The sequence below is a fragment of the Mesoplodon densirostris genome, chromosome 16 (assembly GCF_025265405.1).
Source record: "Mesoplodon densirostris isolate mMesDen1 chromosome 16, mMesDen1 primary haplotype, whole genome shotgun sequence".
Lineage (NCBI taxonomy): Eukaryota > Metazoa > Chordata > Mammalia > Artiodactyla > Ziphiidae > Mesoplodon > Mesoplodon densirostris.
The window spans coordinates 63,903,685-63,926,100 of NC_082676.1; the positions used below are offsets into that span (position 1 = coordinate 63,903,685).

The following is a 22,416-nucleotide window of genomic DNA, read 5'->3' on the forward strand; positions in this document are numbered from 1 at the left end:
TAACAGTTCTCCATGTTATAACAGGAAACGTTAGGGCAATGACGAATCACTGGAAATATATCATTTATCTTGAAATCCTTCCACATATTGAAGAGTAGATTCCATCCCTGGTACTCAGATGGCCTTCAGAGCCTTCTCACAGGGACTTCCCTGGCGGTCCAGTGGTAAAGACTTTGCCTTCCAATGCAGTGGGTGCGGGTTCGATCCCTGGTCAGGGAGCTAAGATCCCACATGCCTCGCAGCCAAAAAGACCAACGTAAAACAGAAGCAATATTGTAACAAATTCAATAAAGACTTTAAAAATGGTCCACAGCAACAACAACAAAATCTTAAAAAAAAAAAAAAAAAAGCCCTCTCACAGATGGTGTGGGGAAAAGAAACAGGAGCTTTGTGAAGACCCCTGGGGACAGGATGTGTTCCTACTGCTGTGCTACAAAGAATTTAAAAATTAAAATATAGAGGATGGCAATGATAGGTGCTATATTTAAAATATCCTTTGTTAATGAAATCCAGTAAGACCCCTACCTTCCATGTGTTCTACGAATTAAATCACGTTTGGTTCTTAGCTGTTAAAATGAGTCTGAAATTACCTGTTGCACATTTGCAACTGGTTTTGTGGCTTTTAACCTTCTCAACTAAATATATAGTTGGAAATACGATGATACCTTGGATAGCAGAGTGCTATCTGCTAGCACTGAGTCATTTATTCAGAAATAAATGAGTAATTTATTCAGAAATTTCAGGGGAATGTCTCAAAGCCATTAAGCTTCTGTTTCTGTAACAGACTTCTCCTAAATGTTGGACTTTTTGTGTAACTGCTTATGTTTTATGTTAGCACATATTAAAGAATCATTTATTTAAAATTACAGTGGGGCTTCCCTGGTGGCGCAGTGGTTGAGAATCCGCCTGCTAATGCAGGGGACACGGGTTCGAGCCCTGGTCTGGGAGGATCCCACATGCCGCGGAGCAACTGGGCCCGTGAGCCACAACTACTAAGCCTGCGCGTCTGGAGCCGTGCTCCGCAACGAGAGGCTGCGACAGTGAGAGGCCGGCGCGCCGTGATGAAGAGTGGCCCCCGCTTGCCACGACTAGAGAAAGCCCTCACACAGCAACGAAGACCCAACACAGCCAAAAATAAATTAATTAATTTAAAAAATAATAATAAAATAAAATACAACAGAATGCTTAAAAAATAAATAAAATAAAATTACAGTGGGTTTAGGTTAGCAGGATATTTCAAAGTTACATGGGACATTTCTCTATTGTGCTTTGCAGGGCATCTAACATTCCTGGCTCCCCAAACAACCAGAGGGACCCCCAGTGTTTCCAAAATGCCCCCTAGGAATGGTATTACTGTTGCCGAGAACCATTGCTTTAGTAAACTCAAAAGTAGAAAGTGGTCCAATTTGTCTAAATATCAGATGAAATCGCCATAGTGCATTTTGGGTATTACCAAAGCAGTGGTCAGTAATGGACAGGGTGATTATCCTTCCTCAGTTTACTTAATGAAATAATAACCACATGAAAGATATTCAAGTTCTCTGCAAATTAAGATCAAAAAGGAAATAGAAATGTCATTCAGCATTTGAAAGGAAACTTTAATGAATCGTTAAATTACTTTAAGCAAAACAAAGTGTCATTTTTCCTTTCTGAAGGTGCGGCCTTCTGGAATTATGGTCATTATAAAGCTCTTTCCCAAGAGCATGAAATTCAACAGTCTGACTTTTAACCTTTTAGATCCAACACAAATACCCTATCAGCCATTCACAGTGTCATTTAGTCACTGGTGCGGGCCTTTTCCACTTGGATCTAGAGAGCCATAGCGATAGGGAACCCATCCATCGCCTTTTCACCTAGAAATCAAATAGCAAGTCTTGAGGTAGGGCTGGCAGTTGAATCTCTGCTGGACCCAGTACACCCGCATTCACGTAGAATCTTTTCAGCCTGTCCACCCTGTCACTGCTGAGCCGAACCCAGGGTAGGGAACATGTGGGGAGGACAAAACATAAGCTCAACTCCTGTGAGGCTGGCGGAGGGGGGACTCTTCCAGCTTTGGGGAGACACAGACACGTGGGTTACAGCAGTGTCACAGTCACGTCTGGACAGGGTGAGAAGAGGACAGTTTGTGTGTAGCTCTTGCTTTTCTTTCCTTTTCTGTGAAGTCAGTTAATACCTCCTGTAATCAAAAAAGCCACTCTGAGCCCTCACTGGCCGTTGCCCAGGAGAGCTGCTCACAGGTGCTCTGCAACGTCCCCTTTTCAGGGAGCAAGGCTGGGGGACCTGAAGGATGAAGCATCAGGGCACTTGCCCCGGGTGGAGAGGTTTGGGTGATTTGTGGGCCTGAGTGGACGCTGGGTAACATGACCCCAGAGGAAACTGTGCAGCATGTGGAGAGAATGGGGCTGGGTGTCTTGGGCACCTTTCCCAGCACCAACAGAGAGGTCTTTAGTTAGGTGTGGTTTCGATGCCTTAAAATTGGGGTTTGATTGCTTTGGGCATCACCAATAGCAAAGTCCGGCTTCTCCAGTAAGTAACCTGCCAACGCCTCCAGCGGGGCCTTTTGAAATTGATCCTTTGTCAGTAGACTTCGCTGTTTGAACATGACTGAAGTTTCTAGCCTGTAGGACACGACACCATAGATAAGTCCTTAACAGCAAAATGAAGGCCTTAGAGACTCTTCCTTGATTTCGCTTTTTAGTGGTTGTGCCTACTTTCCACAGCTGATATAAAGGCTTTTACATCGTTGCATTTACCATTTTGCTATTCTTCATTAACACACAGCATCAAATTATAATTGAAATTTACTATCCTTAACTTTCTACCTTGATCTCCACCTTAAAAATAGGAAAGTTGTTTTTATTTAAACTCTTCTCAGATTGCTTTGTTTAATGCCCTCTGTGCGTTTTATAATAATAGTTTTCTGCATTTTAATTTCAGTTCCATAGTAATTTCACACCTGGATGCAGTACAGAATTTCAGGTAAGCTTTTAACATTGTGCCTATATCTGAATAAATGGGTGTAACTGTATTACTGCTGGTTATTTCTAAGTTTCCTGAAAAACAGTTGTATCTTGAATTAAAAAGAACAACATATGCATTCTTAAAAGAGTAAGTGGAAGATATCTATTTGTTAAAATATCAGTTCAGGGCTTCCCTGGTGGCGCAGTGGTTGAGAGTCCCCCTGCCAATGCAGGGGACGTGGGTTCATGCCCCGGTCCGGGAAGATGCCACGTGCAGCGGAGCGGCTGGGTCTGTGAGCCATGGCCGCTGAGCCTGCGCGTCCAGAGCCTGTGCTCCGCAACGGGAGAGGCCACAGCAGTGAGAGGCCTACGTACCGCAAAAAAAAAAAAGAAAAAAAAAAATCAGTTCATACTTATAGTATCTTTGGGAAAATGAATAATTGTTAAGACATAGGCAGGGGACTTCCCTGGTGGTCCAGCGGTTAAGACTCCATGCTTCCAATGCAGGGGGCCCAGGTTCAATTCCTGGTTAGATCCCGCAACTGAAGATCCTGTACGTGGCAACAAAGATCCCGAGTACTGCAACTAATGCTCTGCACAGTCTAATTAATTAATTAAAAAAAAAGACATAGGCAGGTTTCTCCCGCTCTCTGAAAGTAGAGCGTTCCTGTGAAAACTTTCCTAAGCCAAAAAGCGAAGAAGCAGTTCCGTTAGGATACAGCTTGCTAACGGAGGCAGAGTACGTTGAGGTAAAGCACAGATGCTCACAGACACAGTTCAGAGCTGTGGTGGCTGATGCTGTGATGCTCAGTGCGGTTCCTGGGAAGGAGCTTGGCGGGGCCACTCCTGCCGCTCAGGATGGCGCTGCCTCTGTAACACTCACTGCGAAACAAATGCTGAACATTAGTTTTGCTTTTTGCCTTTTTTTCTAAAGGCAAAAAAAATCCCCTTCAGATTTCTTTCATTAGCAAAAACAGGTACTAATGTAGGTCTTTCATCAAAGCAAAGCGGTGAAAAGCAGACTTTCAAAAAGCGAGGGTTTCCTGTGTTAGATTTGGTTTAATTTTATATAAGACATTAGAATGTTACAAAGGAGATCTCACAAATCAAAGAAAATTTATTCCCTAAAATATTTTGAAATAACCGACTAGAAATTTGAAACAAATAAATGTTGGGCCCTTGCTTTACTATAAACATCAAAATTAATTCTAAATAAATTGCAGTCAAAAAATTTTATATTATATAAAGCTATATAAACATCTAGAAAAAATAAAATTAAGCAGTTCTCAAGCCTCTAAGACAGAGATAACTTTCCAATCTTACAAATAATAAATAAAACCACACTCACAAAAAAATAAGACTGACCGAGGGGATGATAAAAGCAGACTGAGAAAAATATTTGTGAGACTGTTATGTAAAGAGCTAAGTAAGACCTGTGTAGATAAAAGACAAATTAAATCACAAAAGAGGAAATGTAGTAGAAGATAAATAGGCTACTACCCAAGTCATTGCACTATTAAATAACTACAGAATTCCTTCTGATCTTCAAATCATACCTTCAGAATGTTACCATATGAATACCCAGTGTAGGCCAGGGTGTGGCACATATATGAATTGATGGTGTTTAATATAGGTTTGTTTAATCTGCACAATAACCTGATATATTAGGTAACTTTGTCCCCATTTTCCAGATAAGAAAGCTGAAGCTCAGAGAAGGAACCTGCCTGTGGACACTGGCAGTGTTCAAACCCTGGCCTCCCTCACTACCAGGCCATGCTTTTTCTGCCATGCCTTATTACTTTTCAGAATGGTACAATAGTTTTGGAAAGTAATTTGGCAATCTATAAAACATAGTCATAAAAATGTCCATCACCTTTAAACTAATAATTCTGTTTTTGCTTATCTGCTGAGGAAATAATTCAGCATTTGGTAAAGGCTGCATGCCCCAAAATATTGATCATCGTGATTGATAATATTGAAAGTTCATCAGCAACTTCAGTTGTCAGTAAAAAAGAAGTTAATTAAATTATGATACATATACCCAAATATTACAACTGTTAAAATGCAGCAATGTGGAAAGCATTTATGGTTTTCATTTTTCATTTATTTTGTGAAATTACATAGGTCTTATAGCTACAGCTAGATATTTCATCATAGATGAAAAAAGTAAGATATGTAATACTTATGATCTAATAATGAGTGATGATTTTTTTCTGTTTCTATAATTAAAATATTAAATATCTGTGGACATCTAGATGTTGGGAAGGAGAATTAAAGTGACAATGGAACAAAAACAGAATACAGATGTTTCTGTGTATGATTGACAATTATAAGATTTAGTAGCAAAACACCTAACATCTTTTTTTAAGTTAACTTTCTATTGATGTAAAACACATACACAGAAAAGCCTCCAGATCATGAGGACAGCTCAGTGAGTTTTCACAAGTGAACACACCCATTTAACTGCCACCCAGACCAAGAAATAGAACATTACCCAGAAGCCCCCCTTATGCTTCCTCCTGGTGCATCCTGCCCCCTTCCTAGGCGTAGATTTTAAGTGGCATGGAAATATACCAAAATTTTAATGCGTCCCATGTTGAGCTGGCTAGGACAACAAGTGGTCTTTGTTTTCCGTTTTTCTCTATTTTGTAATCCCTATTTTGCGTGATAATGAACTATACTGTATTTTACTCTGACTTCCATTTGTCCATCTATTAAGTTATCTCTTGCATTTAGTTACAAAATTCCTCCTTTGGGGACTGACCTTTACTATTTGAATTTAGGAGTCGAACCATCGCCTTCCTTGTTCCTTCTGCGGTAGAATAAGAAGTACAGGTTGTAGAGTGGAAATAATTCTCTCACCCGCTGGTTACACATCTTCTGTTGCAAGGCAGCCCCTTGGGCACAACATGTCAACCTGTGCGTTAGGACCCTTCCTTTTAAGCAAAGGTAAAAGCAAGCAGTGCAGTTGTTTCCCTTTCCCTGTCACACCCGCCTACGTTTCGTATTCCCCTGCTCCAACCAGAGGGCACTGGCCTGTGCCCATCCCAGGCTCAGGCCACACTGCCGGCTTTAGCTACAGCACAATTGAGGAAACCGAGACACGCCACCCGGTTCTACCACCAGGTTCTACAATGCCTGGTTCTAGGATGACCTTAAGCCTTGGTGATGTCTCCTAATAAAGAGGCTGTTCCTCAGTGTTACCACTTTGGAGAAACCGGAGGAAAGGTCAACTCCTGAGCCAAGGAGATGGGCTCATATAGAGAAGACTCACTCCCTCCAGATTCTCTCCCTACTCTGAGCCAACCAGAGGGCTTGAGGGGCTGGACATAGATCTGTTTTAGTATCTAAAATAGTTGTTTTGTTTAGTACTTTAGATTCATAGTAAGTACTGCCATTTGTTTAAATGACAGTTGGCAAAATATATGAGTGAAGTGTGGTGCATCTTGCTATAGAGGCGGTTTTTGGTTCCTGGTTCTTAAGCATTAAGTCACAGAACCTCTGTCAGGGTCCCCAAGACCACCCTCAGGTCTGATCATTCACTTGGAGGACTCAGGACTCAGCACATAGTTGTACCCATGGCTGTGGTTTATTACAGCAAAAGGACACAGAGCAAAATCAGTAGAGAACAAAAGTGCATGAGACAGAGTCCAGAGGAAACCAGGCGCCAGTGTTCAAGAGTCCTCTCCCAGTGGAGTCGTATGAGATGCACTTAATTCATCCAGCAATGAGCTGTGACAGCACATGTGAAACACCATCCCGGGAAGCCCATCAGAAACTCCAGGGTTTTTCTTGGTGGCTGGTCACATAGGCACCCTCTGCCTGGCATGTACCAAAATTCCAGATTTTCGGAAGGAGGGCAGGTGCAGAAACCACGTTGTTTGTACAAACAGTCCAGGCACGGTGAGCCTCTCTCATCAAGGACTGGTGGGAACCCTCCCCAAATCCAAGCTCCCCATGCCAGCCTAGGGCACCCTGCTGGTTCTACAGACATAGCCTCAGGCCCTTTCCGCACAGACCCTTAGGCCAGTAGAGACTTAGTGATACTCCAGCCCATCTTCAGTTTACTTGTGAGGAAACTGAGACCTGAAAGATGGTGTGACCTGCCCAAGGGTCTCAGAGCTCTGTCGGGGGCCAGCCCAGCCACAGCCCAGGCATCATTACTCCAAAGCCAGGCTTTTGTGACTGTGTTTCATGGAAGGCGTTATGACCAGATTGGTCAGTTTCATTATTTTTAATATGCCTAAGTACAGATAACAGTAAAATTCATTAAAAAACACTCTGATGGTAGAATTGAGCTTTCTGTACCATGGTACTCTCTAAACTCAGGGTCCATCTGTTCCATATATAATTATATTCATATAAGTAACCCAGACCATTGTTATGTAAAATCTAGCGGCCTGCTCTGTGCATTTTAGAGTACATCAGGGTACAGTTTACATGAGCAGAGCAATCACAGCATTGTAAACAGATAAAAGAGAGTTGAGAAGGAAATTCAACAAACATTAACAGTGATTGCCTCTGGATGGTGTAATGATGGGTGAATCTTTTTTTCTTTCTACCTTCACCCTAAATTTTATGTGATGAGTATGTAGTATTTTTAAGTGGAAAAAATTATATTTAAAGAATAAACTTTAGAAGAGACTGCCCACGCTAATCTTCAGTCCTGGGGTCCCAAGCTGTGGCCCTTCGGCACTGTGGAACTGCAGAACAGACCAAGCAGACTTGGTCATCAGAGGGAATAGAAATGGGCTCAGTCCTTAGAAGGGCAGTTTGGAAATTTCTAATGGAATTCTAAGTGTATTTTAAATGACTCAGCAGTTCCGCTTCCAGGAGTTTTTCCCACAGACAGGCTCATTCAGATGCACAAAGACGCTCGGGAATATCCATTGTAACCTCGTTCCTAGTAGTCAAAGATGGACACAGCCGATCGCCCTCTGCAGGGGACTGGTTGTTACAGCACAGCCGTGTGTTAGCATAGTGCACAACAGAAAGGTTACCTCATAGGAAAGACAGTTATTTTCCATTGTTTATACTGTTTGAGTTTCTTACAGTGTGTTACTCTTAAAAGTATATATTTTATATTATTTTTTTAAATGGTTAAGTTATCTTAAATGACTTTGGCAAAACAGAACTAACCCCAGGGTGGGTGGGAGGGAGGGGCCAGGGGAATTATATCAGAGTGTATCAGAGGATGTGAAATTTCTTGGGTGTGACAATGGTGGTGTGATTCCATAGGGAGACGTCCTTTTTCTTAGGAGATTCGTACTGAGCTCTTAGGATTGAAGTGGCCTGATGTCTGCAGCTTACTTTCAGACTGTTCAGCAAAGTATGCCTGTGTGAGTGTGTGTGCGTGCGTGCATGTGTGCAATTTGTGTTGACAGAGGGAAACAGCAGAGTAGCACAATGTTGACAATTGTTGCATCCAGGAGAAGGGTATACAAATGTTTGTTTTGCTAGTCTCTTAACCTTTTTGTAAGGTTGAGATTTTTCAAAATAAAAAGTTGGGAAAAAAGAAAAGATTTTAAAAATCAAGGAGCTAAAGACTTCTGAAAAACAAAGCAAGTACAAAGCACTCATTACAGGAATCTTACAAGAGTGACTCTTTATCTCGCCACATCTTTCTAAACAGAAACAGGTCACTCTGCAGCTGCAGGTGGTTGAAGGTTTGAGCTGCACAAAACTCTGTGCAGGATGCTGGTTAGCTGGGCTGGTTCAGAACCTGGAAGCACTGGGCAGTAACCTTTCCCTTAAAGATGCATTTCAGAAGGCACGTCCTTTGTCCTCTCTTTCCTCTCCAGCTCCGAGAGGAATCCGTGCAACGCCTCGCTGCCGCACGACAGCAGGAGCCCAGCCAGCCTGATCGGCCAGGAGGTGATTCTTGTCTTCTTCCTCCTGCTCTTGTTGGTCTGGTTCCTGAATCGAGAATTCGAAGTCAGCTACCGCCTACACTACCATGGGGACGTGGAGGCGGACCTGCACCGCACTAAGATCCAGAGCATGAGGGACCAGGCCGACTGGCTGCTGAGAAACATCATCCCCTACCACGTGGCCGAGCAGCTGAAGGTCTCCCAGACCTACTCCAAGAACCACGACAACGGAGGAGTCATCTTCGCCAGCATTGTCAACTTCAGCGAGTTCTATGAGGAGAACTACGAGGGCGGCAAGGAGTGCTACCGGGTCCTCAATGAGCTGATCGGGGACTTCGACGAGCTCCTGAGCAAGCCGGACTACAGCAGCATCGAGAAGATCAAGACCATCGGGGCCACATACATGGCCGCATCGGGGCTGAACGCCACGCAGTGCCGTGACGGCAGTCACCCGCAGGAGCACCTGCAGATCCTGTTCGAGTTTGCCAAGGAGATGATGCGTGTGGTGGACGACTTCAACAATAACATGCTCTGGTTCAACTTCAAGCTCAGGGTGGGCTTCAACCATGGGCCCCTGACAGCGGGCGTCATTGGCACCACCAAGCTGCTGTACGACATCTGGGGAGACACGGTCAACATCGCCAGCAGGATGGACACCACGGGGGTGGAGTGCCGCATCCAGGTCAGCGAGGAAAGCTACCGCGTCCTGAGCAAGATGGGCTACGACTTCGACTACAGAGGGACGGTGAATGTCAAGGGCAAAGGCCAGATGAAGACCTACCTGTACCCCAAGTGCACAGACAATGGGATGGTGCCGCAGCACCAGCTCTCCATCTCCCCCGACATCCGAGTCCAGGTGGACGGCAGCATCGGACGCTCCCCCACGGACGAGATCACCAACCTGGTGCCTTCCATACAGAACCCGGACCAGGTGTCCCTGGGCTCCGAGAACAACACACAGGCCAGGGACACTCACCCGTCTTCTAAGAAACCCTGGAAGGAGCCCATCAAAGCCGAAGAAAGGTGTAGGTTCAGCAAAGCCATAGAGAAAAGCGACTGTGAAGAAGCAGGGATGGAGGAAGCCAATGAACTCACCAAGCTCAACGTCTCAAAGAGGGCATGATGCGGCCCAGCGCCGCCCGCGGTGCTCTGTCCGTCCAGGTTCCACAGTTCCCGTCCCCGGACGTGGTGTCCTGTGGTCATTGCAGCCCTAACTTCTGTGTGGATCACAGTTATTCAGGGTTCATCTTCATCCGTTTTTTTCCTCTTCCCCCTTGGTGTGACCGTTTGGCAGTGTGGAGAACAAGTGCCTTCAGGGGCTGGCACGGCCTGGAGTCCAGGGAAGGTGCGGCCAGGGTGTTGCGCTGGGTGGTGGTGGACGTTAAAACAGAAGCTGTGGTTAAAATATTATTTTTATTGCTTTTTCTCATGAGACACTTTTTTTTTTTTCTGCTAATACAATGTTTTTGAGGTTTTTTTCTGTATACGTACTAGTGTTTTTCCAGTGACCTGACCTTTCTATGTAAACACATAGACGCACACACACTTGCATTCATGAATCTGAGATCAAGTGCCAGTAACTCACTGGGCGGGGATGCTGGGGGGGTGCAGGCTGAGGACCGCAGCGGGCCATCGGCCAGGACACCAGTGTCCCCTGACCTGCGCCTTCCAGGCCAGCCGGGCCCTCAGGGGCTGTGGCTGCACCCACCGCCTCCCACACCCAGCGGCTTTAGGGCTTCCTCCTCGTTCAGGCCGAGATTCCAAATGCTTACCGGCCTCACAGCTCATGAACCCAGGCCTCAGGTATCTAAAAGCCCTTTTTCATTCTGCGCCCGCCCCCAGGGGTCTTCCAGCTGGAGTGGAGGGGCTTGTCTTGGAAGCTGACTCAACTGAGAGGAAACGCAAAATAAACATCCAAGGGTTGCATTTATTTATTTATTTATTTATCAGGAAACGTGTGTGTCTTGGGAAGGGTTGCCGAGTCATTCTGTCTGGGGAAGGGAAGTAGGCTGAGGGGGCGGGGGGTGGTCATAGAGGGCACAGCAGAAGGATGAGAAGGTGGCCATTAGTGCTTCAGCTACTCTGGGCTGCCTCCCTCGCCAGGGGCTGAGCAGGACCCCACCGGGCACGGCCTGCATGCTCTGGGTTGGGGAAGCCCTCGGCCACCACCTGTAAAGCAAAAGCCCCGCTTCTGCCCCCCACCCAGGGGGTCTGCTCACGACAGGGGTGGGATCAGAACCGGCTCGCTGTGAAGCAGGTCTGGGCAGAGCACCAGGGCCGCGGGCAGCGCTTGGCTTCCACATTCAGAAAGCTTCTCCATCCTTTCCTGTTCTCAGCCTGTGCAGGGCCCATTTGTGGTGGGGTTGAGCCTGGTGAGTGGATCCCAGCCCTCTTTAGATGGAGCTCTTACCCTGTAAATAGGGACAGAATCGTCTGGATGGAAATGAGGTGTGGAACCGGGGAAGTACAGAAAACTCAAGGAAATTGCTTCTGTGCCCTTTGTTGCTAATCCTGCTTGTAATTACGTTTTGCCACGTTGAGTCTGAAGTTTATGTAGGATTGAACTCAGGCCAGAGTTGCCCTGTCATAGTCATATGACACCTCATTCTTAAGGTGGCTGCAGCTCATGGGATATTTGAGGACTGGCTCCTTCTCTGTGTAAGGTCTTCTCCGATGTGCCCTGTGTATTTTCTTTTCACTGGTAAATTTCTGTGTAGCTTTCACATCTGCATTAAGTCCTGTTATCACTCCTTGCCAAATACGTACAGAATCTGCCCTTCCCGGCATCAGGAAGTATTGATTCTGATCCCCCAGCTCCCCAGGGACGTGCATGGCACGGACCCCGGCAGTACGGTTGTAGCCAGGATCTCCATGTCCAGGGAGATTTGCCTTCAGGTTTTACTGTCAGATTGTTGGTCTTCCAATGCTAAAGAAATAGAGAAAGGATGACTGTGACATTACCTCTTCTAAAGAATGTATTCTTATAAAATCCTGCAGAGATTTTATTTTTATTTTTTCTGAAAAACACTACCTGATGCTCTGCTTGTCTGTCAGGCTTGTGGGCACGTCAGGGGTTCCTCCCATCAGTATTAAGGCTTGTGTTGAGTGTGGGCCTTTCCCTCCGCCATCTGGCTCCAGGCTCTGCAGCTTTGGCGGCGGCTAGGGGCCTGGGCGCTTCCTGCTGTTCCCCGTGTCTCTGCTGTTCCACTCAAAACATGCTCCACAGAGTTTATCTCTGCACACGCTTCCTCCCTATCAAACTCTTTTTTTTTTTTTTTCCCTTCCCCTCCTGCAATTCCTGGGAAGCCAAGAGGCTGCGGACGCAGGGAGAGAGTGGTGACGTCCACCTGTCCAGTTCAGCATTGTGCAAATGGGAGCCTTTGTGGACGGTTTAAATTGTCTTTAAAAAAACACCCCAAGCGAGCCTTCCTAAGCAACCAGTACAGATGTTCTCTTTGGGCCACCAGTGACCCGGGTCCTTCCCAGCCCCTGCTTGGAAGCATACCTCAGCACAGAACCACGGAGTGCCTGCACCCGCAGTGCCAGGCCTCTGACTCGGTGGGCATTGAGCAGACGGCTGAACACAGATGGGCTTCTGAGCAGCGGGTTCAAGCGCTTCCGATTAGGTGGAGGCGTTCTTCAGAGCGGCAATACCTCCTGTGAACTTGGGGCAGGAAGCAATACTTCAGAATTGAATGTGTGTAAATAGTTGCTTTGTGTTGCAATTGCTAGTTTCTTCTTGGCCTCAGGTCAGATCAAAGTATATATGTATAAATCTATATAAACAAGCACACATAATTGCATCCAATGCAAACAAATGCAGAGCATCAGTTATGAAACCCTCACGGAGCTTGGAGGCTGCTCACAGCTCCGTTACCCTGACTGCGCTGTGGAGACACCTGCACATTTGCACTTGACATTGAGAGCCAAAGGGCCGCGTGCTTCCCCATTATGTGGGCTTTAGTGATTTGTAGTTTCCAAAGATCTGTCCGCGTTTGCATTTCTAGACTTTCGAAGTAAGCACTTTTTGGTGGTTGTTTCGAAAAATCACGTCATGCCTAGAATCTGAAATTAAATCCGCGAGAACCAATTGTTTGCGTTCTCCATCTTTCCTTTGCTCTACCCTTTTTAAGTTGTTAATCCTAATAATTTCAAAATGCACTCACTGAAGAAATGGACATTAAAATACTCTAAAATCTCAATATTTGATGCCTGGTATTTCCTCATCGACAAGATCGTTACCACTTCCAAGATTAGGACGCTCCTTGTTCCCTGCCATTTGTGGCTGAAATAGGAAGCTTTGCAGGTCTTTTACATCGTGACTTTGAAAACAAGGCAACTAAAAACTCTTATTGTGTGCGTACGTGTGTGTGTGTTTTAAATGGACATATTTGCTACAGTGAACTTTGGTTGAGAATTATTTATTTTTACATGGAACAGAAGCAGGTTGCAGGACAAATTTTGCTTGCGACCACATCCTGATTTTTTTAGACCTTCTAAATAGTTTTTCCCGCAATATCTTCAGCAACTCACTGAGAAAATGAAGTAAGTTTTCTGAAAAGATGTGCCTGCATAGCCTCTTCCTTACAGAGTCCTGGGGTGCCCGTATCATGGGGAAGTCACAAACCCATTTCAGAATCTTTTTAAAGTCACAGAGCATCTTTGCCGAAAAACACATGCCATTTTACATGGCATAGGGGCTCACAGCACCTCCAAACCTGGAGCCAAACGCTGGCTCTGCTAGGGGTTAGAGCCTCTTCCCCCAGGGTTTTTCCTGGAGAGTTTAGTATTTATGTGCAACTTCAAAGCACAGGACCCTCTTGTCGACTCAGCAAAGGGGATGCAGATGTGGCCCCAGGCCTTGCTCATCAGCTCTGAGGGATCCAGCTTCTAGGTGATCCTCCACTGGAGCCTGGTACCTGTGAGGACACTGCTGGTTGACGAGGGTGCTCTTTCCTCTGAGTCTGCGCTGCAGGCATTGCTAGGAACCTTCCGGAGGTAAGGGAATAGCTGTCTTTGTTGCGTTTCTCTACTAGAAAGGACACCCCAGGGACTTTGGGGGGTTTCCCAAACAGTCTAGAAAGGCAGCCTCTAATTTTTTGCAGTAAACCTCAGGACTTATCATTTATGGCTTCTCTTTCATCTATTCTTTTTTTTTTTTTTTAATCTTTTCACTCTTATTTTAGGGAGAGTTTTAAGATAAGTGTAATGAAGAATCGACCTTACCCAAATTGAGGGCTGGCCTTTTCTCTGGTTTCCTGGGAAGTGATCTCTGAGCTCTTGGAATATCATGCCTGATAAGTGTCTCTGTTTAACTGGGGCTTTGGGTCCCACCAGGTAGTCCAATGGTGTCCTTTAGTGTGGTGATCACATGGTATTCACTTGACCTCTGCAGGGGCTGGAGACGAGTTATCTACTTATATCTAAAATCTCTTTCACACGTGGTTGATTTTCTCTGCTGTGGGAATCTGTCGTTGTGGCCACCTGGGATGGATCCCAAGTACCAGGGAGAGGAAGCTAACTGGGGCAGGAGATAAGTGAGAGGAAGTGATTAAGAAAAAGTACAGAGTTGCACACCATGTAGGCGTAAACTCAGAATCTTCCCAAGTGTCTATTTTTATACTGTTCCTTTGTAAAAATTGGTTTTTAAATAACACGACTCCAAAGAGTTGTTACTGTTATGTCAGAATAACTTAAGCGTGGGGAATTCTCACATCCCTTCTGGGCCTGAAAGTTGGAAAGAGAAAGAAATTACGCAATCAGGTATTGAGCAATCTGAGTGCTTCCTGAAACCTCAGTCAGCAGCAGCAGCGATTCCTAACCTTTTTTTGGGCTCACAAAGCCTTTGATATTGATGAAAGTTGTGGCTCCTTTCTCCAGAAAAAAAAAATGCACATCAAAATAAACCCACTTCGTGTTCCTGGATCCAAATCCAATACCCATGATCTACAATAACAGGAGGAATGGTGATTTTTAATTACAAGTATCTGCAGGAGAGGTTTCCAAGCACTTCTGGACTCTCTATTAAACAGGTTAGGGCCTCCCTGGTGGCGCAAGTGGTTGAGAGTCCGCCTGCCGATGCAGGGGATACGGGTTCGTGCCCCGGTCTGGGAGGATCCCATATGCCGCGGAGCGGCTGGGCCCGTGAGCCATGGCCGCTGAGCCTGCGCGTCCGGAGCCTGTGCTCCGCAACGGGGGAGGCCACAGCAGTGAGAGGCCCGCATACCGCAAAAAAAAAAAAAAAAAAAAAAAAAAACAGGTTAATGCTGCTTGTTTATATATGCATTTCCAATCCAATTATATTTTAGACTTTAATGTGTGAGTTACCTAAGTACATCTGAAGAGCCACTCAAAGAACTTTTCAATATAAAGACAAAGTTCATCATTCTTTCCAACAGATAAGTAACGATCAGGCAGTGTTTTACTGAGTACCCTACTATGTGCCAAAGCTCCTTTCACTTAGGTGGTGACAGTGCTGTGATACTTGAGAATATTTGAGGAGCACCTGTAATTAGTCACTGTTTTTCCCGACGGCTCTCCTGTTAGGAATCCCACCAGGAAACAGAAGGGAATTTTGAGACATCCCTCTCATTGCTGACATTTTTTTTTTTTTTTTTTTTTTGCGGCACGCGGGCCTCTCACTGTTGTGGCCTCTCCCGTTGCGGAGCACAGGCTCCGGACGCGCAGGCTCAGCGGCCATGGCTCATGGGCCCAGCCACTCCGCGGCATGTGGGATCTTCCCAGACATGGGCACGAACCCGTGTCCCCTGCATCGGCAGGTGGACTCAACCACTGCGCCACCAGGGAAGCCCTTGACATTTTTAAACGGTGGCTCCTAGTGTCGTCTGTACCCCATCAGAGATGATCTTTGTGTTATGGTCTTATGGAATATTCAGTCTCTCAAGAAAGAGCAACAGATGAGGACCATTCAGGGAAAACAACTGCACCAATATTGTGTTGGTCCCTCCTGAGAGAGGGGCCACTCCACATGGTCATATATTTTATTTTTAAAACAGTCCTGATGGCGACTGGGGTCCCAGCTCGAGGGTCTCAGAGCTGAGCAGAACAAGGCACTGGCTTGGACTGACTGGGCTGGTGGTAGCCTTTCAGGAACCACACCACCAGTGAAAGGTCTCCTTGCCCCCCCACGCCCCCCCCCCAGCCAGAATTGCAGGGGGTTGGAGAACTAGAGCCTCTGCTGACCCCACCTCCTTCCAAGCGACCTCCAGCAGGCTGCAGTCTTCTCGGAGCTGCTCTTTCCCTGTCTTCCTCTGGGCTTCTTGATCTTCTCAGCAAACAAAATTCTTGCCCTCTAGGTTGACAGGGCGAGGACTGATAGCAGAAAGGGGGAATTGTTTGGACTTGTCCACATGATTCTAGGGAAAGGAGCAGAATGGGGGTGACATGGCCTCACACGCTCCCCTTGGAGTCCCATGGCATAGACACCCTCTCACCGAAGGCATCCGTCTCGAATACTGCCAGGTTCCCACCCTCTGAGGTCCCCAGCTCTGGTCTCCCCGTCTCATGGACGGCCACTCCTCCTCTCTACCTGCGGCCACCACCTGCATTCCACCATCACCTTTGACCTCCCAAGTAGGTTTCAGTTCTGTGTTACCTCACTCCCAAACTTCAGGAGTACAGATAAACCTATGGCAACACAGCGAGCAGGCACTTTATCGATTTAAAGAAAGTAACTCTTTAGCTGCGAAATTCAGTCCTCACACGTGCAAATGTGCCTCTACACATAAGGAAGCCTCCCATTATATGATAGTTTTCTGCCAAGGAACTCAAGACACCTGGAACCCCTTCTGTCCTCACAATGCCTCACCGAAGGCAGAGGTGGTTTTTCCTGTCCAACAGATTCGAAAGTTCAGGTTCAGCGTAGCTGAGAGGCTTGCCTCCCTCAGCCAGTCATTGCCAGCGATTCCCAGCTGCACAGCCAGAGACAGAGCATGCTGCCGGTCCAGACCATCTCATGGCTTGGCCCCCCTTCCTTTGCAAGAAAAGAAAAAAGAATCCAGGTGGTGGGGTGAGACATGGTGCATTTAAATGGTGAGATTAGACAGTAGGTCAGCAAGTAACCAACAAGGTAAATCCATCTCCCTTTCTCTCCCTCTCCCCTTCTTTTTGTAAGATGGGATACTTGAATTGTGTGTGGAATGTTTAAGGTATTGTCTAGTGTCTGCTTAAAATGGAAAAGTTTTCAAATTATTCAAGTGTCTATATGGACTTGTGTCCATCGGCTAACCAAGACTATCAGGGAATTGAGGCCAAGTTTGCAACACATTGGTGCCTTGGGAAAGATCTGTATAAAACACAGATTATGTTGGTGTCCTGTGCGTTCATGCTAATGTAACAGAACTAGATCAGGTACCTTGAACACAAGATCCGTTTTTTTCCCCAACTGTTGATTACACAATAAATTTGGTATTATGTGTAATGTTAAGTTGTTTTTAAAATCCCCTTGTATATCTGCACATCTCCAGAATTTCAGGGAAGTATTAGAGGGGAAAGAAAAAAACTAAATATTTTTTTGGCCATTTAACTTGAAATATCATAAAACATAATTCACAATTTCTATGCCAATTTAGGGACCTTGGGCAAAAAACCGACTTTGTTGACTACAAAGGAGCAAGGAAGCCAATAGTTTAGAAGCAAGTCTTATAACTTGGTGAGTTGGTGGAACTTTTCTTTTGTAATTCTGATTTGCTGGAGTGATATCTCTTCTTCCTCAAGAATAAAGATTTCTGATGGCATCACAGATACATCTAGAGTGTTAGCTTAGCACAGAAGAATGTGGCTAAATGTTGCCCTTGGTCTCCTATTTCTATTGTTAATTGCATGACAGGTTGTACTTTCCAAAAATTTCAGTCAAGGACTTCCAGAGGCTTCTAAAGGTCCTAATCTACTGTAGTACCTGGAGAGCTTTTGGATTTGGTTGGTTGGTTGTTTTTTAATATTGAAGAATGTGATTTATGTGAACTTTCAGGAAATTAATTCAACTAAAACCTAAATCTAAGAAGATAAGGTAAAACTTTTTGGGGAAAAAAAAGAGATTTGAAGCACTTATCCAGATAATTTAGGATAAAAGCATCCTTTTGCCTAAAATATTTCAAATGAGACAAAATGAATTTATTGCATGAATCACATGGATAGTGATCCGAATTCTTCAGTTCACTTTTCTTATGTAGCCAATACAATGGGCCACTTCAATCCCTTCAGCATCTCATTTCCAAATTTCCTCATCTCCTTCTGCCACTGTCTGTTTTGTTGGCAGAATTACAATAGGAACACACCTGCGTGCTTTGAGGGAAAACCTAGCATATTCTTGTGAACTAGCCATTCAGTAGTTACTGGGACTCCAAAAGAGTTTGCCTGTGTTCCTGACTGGTGGTTTCTGTCACCGACTCAAACACAAGACGTCCCGCATCTGTTCCATAGCAACAGCCCCATGGATGACCTCTGGCAGGAGCTCTGTAGTGCCAGTGTGACTGTCCCATGTGCCTGAGACAGTCTGGCTGCCAAGAGGAGACTGGCCTTCCTCCCTCTCTTCCCTCTGAAGTGCAGGAAGGCAGCCTCATGCACTGGCCCAGCTTGAGACACTCCAAAACCCTCACCATAAACTGCCACCAAGTCCTGGGCAAGCCTGTGGCACCCACTACCCTTCAGAAGATCGTCTGCAAGTCCCTTCTGGTTTTAGCCTCAAGAAGCTGCCAGAGCAGTGAGCTGGGACTTTGGGCCTGATCCAGACTCACAAAGAGGCTCTTCATCCATCCAGTCCTGGGCTGGCCCAGGCAGCAGTGAGCCAGACAGACCAGCGTGGAAGCCAAACAGAGACCCCTGCCAATACCACCAGTGGTCCTGGCGTCTCTAAAGCGGTCCTTGGACTTGGGGGAGGTCAGGGACAGAGCAGAGGACGAGCTGGGAACACCCAGAAAAGTGGATATCGGCGAAGTGGGGTCTCCAGCGTTCAGTGACCTAATGCAGCAGGGGCCTGGTCCCTTGTGTGCCACCACTGCAGCTGCATCGTAAGCCATTGGATGGGGTGTGCCAGACAGGGCCTCCACGGGCACACCCTCTTCACTCTACCGCATCGAACCGAAGCACCAATAACACACAAATGAGCACCAGTGAAAAACCCAGAGCCTTAATATCCTCTAGGAAACCCCATGTCGTTTTCATGGTTTGTAACAGACAGCGTTATAGGACGAAGCCATCCCTGAGATGACCCAGTTACTAACATCAATGTCCACCGTCTCAATCCATGCACTTATCCTCATACCAAAACCAGTTCTGTGAGGCTCCCGAGTTGTGATGTAACACAACAGGTCAGCATCGCCCCATCCTGACAGCTTTGTCCTGACAAGTCGCCAGAGCGTGTTTTCCTTGTTTTCGGTGTTGCATCACCACGAAGGGGCAACAATGGTTTGTTCCAGCAGCATTTTGGCCGTGGGTGGTTGCATGCTCCATCCTCGAATGGTCGTTCTTGCACGTGGCCCCTTGCTTGTCATGGAATACAGAAAGCAATCACGGAAAAGTGTAAATCAGCTTTCCGTTGCAGAAGCATGGATAGTTTCCTTTTTTAATCGTCATGTTTTCTAGAAACTGCTCGTGGTTCTTCCTTTCCTCCCCTCCAAACTTCTTCTCATCTGCACTCTCCCATCACCTCTTTTCCACAAGATGAAAGCACTGCTGAGAGGGGAACTCCGTTTCCTTTCAGATAAAGGGAAGGAGCCTAATTGTAAATCTTAAACATATGTAAGAAACTGCTTATGTTTCTGTCAACAAACCAAAACAGGAAGAATTGTATCTGTGAACTATTAAGCTGTATCTGTATATAGATAAAAAGCCCATTATCTTTAATTCATCACTACAGACCTTGTAATCTGTTGTACATTAAAATGTTTTACTGTATCAGAGAAAACGTCACGCTACGGATCCAGAGAAGCTGGGGAAATAATTCAAAATACAGTATAATTAACTCAAATCTTGTTGTTTGTTTATTCTGGGCTTGGCACAATTTCAAGTGGAAGATGTGCTGACTATAAATTATCAACCAGAAACTGAATTTATCTGCGAGACTCCTGAGACCTCTCTAAGGCAGCGCCACTCACAGAGCTCATGGTGTGTGGGTTCACCGTGCAGCCCAAGGGGTCGCAAGCTGGTCGTTGCATTTTAATCCAAATGCAGGCATTTTGGGAAGAAGGTGCTGCAGCCTGGGCCCAACCTGCCTCCCGCCGGGCCTCTGTCAGCTCCCTTTAGCCTGAAAGGAAGCGTTCAGAACAGAGAGTGGCTGCAAATGTTCAGGACCTCGAGTGCACTCTTGGGATCAGAAGATTCAGTACCTCCTTTCCTCCAGCAGAATGTGTGCAGACAGGCAAGGAGAGAAAGAGGGCAAAGAAGCCCCCCTCCCTGGGGGTCTCTCCCAATGCTGAAAGGGCCGGAGAGGCCTCCCTGCTAAGAAACATGGATGGGGGAGTGGCAAGCTTTCTCCGTGATTTCACTGGAGTTTGTTCAACCCTGAGCTGAGCTCATGGACAGGAGTGAACCAAAGCTTGTTTTCTTTGGACTGTTTTGAGCCAAAATAGAAGAAAAGGGCTCATTTTTTCCAGTGATTTTTTTTTTTTTTTGATCAATAGTACAAATCCAAAGTAAGTGTTTATTCACTGGCCCAGTTTCCCAATCTTTTCACTTAGAAGCATGACGGCCAATTCCATGGGTTGTAAGAATATTCTGACAATGAGCCCACAAGCTGAGGTGCCCAGGAATCATAGAATGTTCTTTCCCTGTGTGTTTGGGTCAGATTTCCTGCACCAACTGTGAAGTATATAATTCTTGACTCTGAGCTTGACTTTTTTAGCTGGTGTTGGGTATACAGGTGTGTGAAGCTGATGAGCAAACACGGTACACAGAGAAGCTGCACCCCTCCTGGGAGGAGACCTGCCTTTTTCTTGTTTTGAAATTCAGCCCAACCATCTAGAAAGAGAAAAGTCTTACCCTCCTAGCAACCTAGTGATGTGCAGGGGCGGGGGCGGGGGGGCAGAGAAAGGTGTTTAATGTGCATATTAACAAATGCCCTGATGGCTAAATGTTCTTGTCCACGAAGGAAACATTGCTCACCTCTTTTTTTCCAGTTATCAAGCTCGTGTGAAAATAAGAAAGCATCCCTTTAAATAGTATACCTTTACATGCCCTGGAAGGGACCTTTCCAGCCAGGTGGCTCTCCTGACACTGAAACAGTCACCTGGTGGCCCCTCAGACCTTCCCTGTGTGGTCAGACACCGGGCATTCCTTGTCCATCACCACCTGGAGAGACGCAGCCAACACACCGAGGCTGCGTTCTTCCGGAAACGTTCTTCTGGAAAACAGGAAAGTACCTTATATAACAAATTCTCATAACCAAAGAGATCTGGGAGCAAATGTTAAAATTGAAGGGTATCAGTCTCCATTTTTAGAAGGGTATTAGTTTGAGTTTTGATTTATCAATTCGCTTTTTTGTAGGGCTTTCTTTTTTTTTTAATTAAATTACTCTGCTTCGTTGTGAGGTAGTCATTTTAATTTCATGGCTTTCATAAGTTTACAGGAACATGAAAATTTGATGCCAGTGAAATTCATTAGAATTCTCCATTATCCTGTGGATTTAGTGCTCATCTGTCCTGCATATGTTTCCAGTGGTGGCTTACCACGGTCCTCACCATCTATCGGCCATATGCCCACGCATCATGCACGCAGAGACACGCACAAGCACGGGGACCCAAGGCTGGTCATAAAACAAGGCCATCTCTGACGTGGGTTCAAACCCTCACCAAGGCGAGTGCCAGGAAAAGGCAATTGGTGTGCTCTGGACAATAGATTTAGAAACAATCCTTCCAGCTCAGCAAACATCACTTTGTTTCTGTCTGCTTTCCCCTTCGTTTGCAATAAACCTGACAAAAACTTCCAGAATGAGAATGAGACTGTTCTTATTGGAAGGAGACTCTGGCAGGCAGCCACAGACTCAAAGGACAAAAGCTAATTTTGCTCTTGTGTTTCCGCCAATAACTCATTGGCCCCCGCACGCTCTGCACAGGCTGAGCCTGAGGGGGATCCTGATGGGTCAGCTGCACGCAGGCCACCAAAAACCCTCAGCGGAGAAAGGGAGCTTCCTCTGCTCTGGAACAAACTGTTTCCCTGCTAGTCTGGCCACTCAGCCCACATAACTGAGTGATCCCACCTCCTGGGGTCATCAATCACTCAGCTTGAGCCCAGGGACATCCACTTGCATCTGGCCTCCCTGACCTGCTTTCCCAACCCCCCGCCCGGTTAGAGGGGATCCTTCACTTCATGAAGGAAGGAAGGGAGGAGGGAGGAAGGAAGGTTAGAGAGAGAGATGGAAGGAAGAAGAAAAGGAAGGAAAGAGAGAGGGAAGGTTGGGGGCGGGGAGAAAAGAAAAGAAAGGGAGAAAGCGAGCGAGAGAAAAGGCAGGCAAATACTTTTACTGCCTTTAAAGTGGATTTGATTTTTAAAATGCATTTTCTGGATCATGTTTTCAGAACCCGTCTCCTGCAGTAAGTGTCCTGCCGCTGGTGACAGAGGAGAGCTGGAGT

General features: G+C 45.9%; 1 protein-coding gene across 2 annotated transcripts in view; it reads left to right on the top strand.

Moving 5' to 3' along the window:
- ADCY9 (adenylate cyclase 9) overlaps nt 1–13,004 on the top strand; it is a 129,828-nt gene extending 116,824 nt beyond the window's left edge. For both annotated transcript variants that reach the window (XM_060078300.1, XM_060078301.1), the window contains 2 exons: nt 2,938–2,979; nt 8,762–13,004. In XM_060078300.1, coding sequence (XP_059934283.1) covers nt 2,938–2,979; nt 8,762–9,953 — 1,234 coding nt within the window. In that variant the 3' untranslated portion in view covers nt 9,954–13,004. The remainder of the gene's footprint in view (nt 1–2,937; nt 2,980–8,761) is intronic.
- The last annotated feature ends 9,412 nt before the right edge of the window (nt 13,005–22,416 follow it).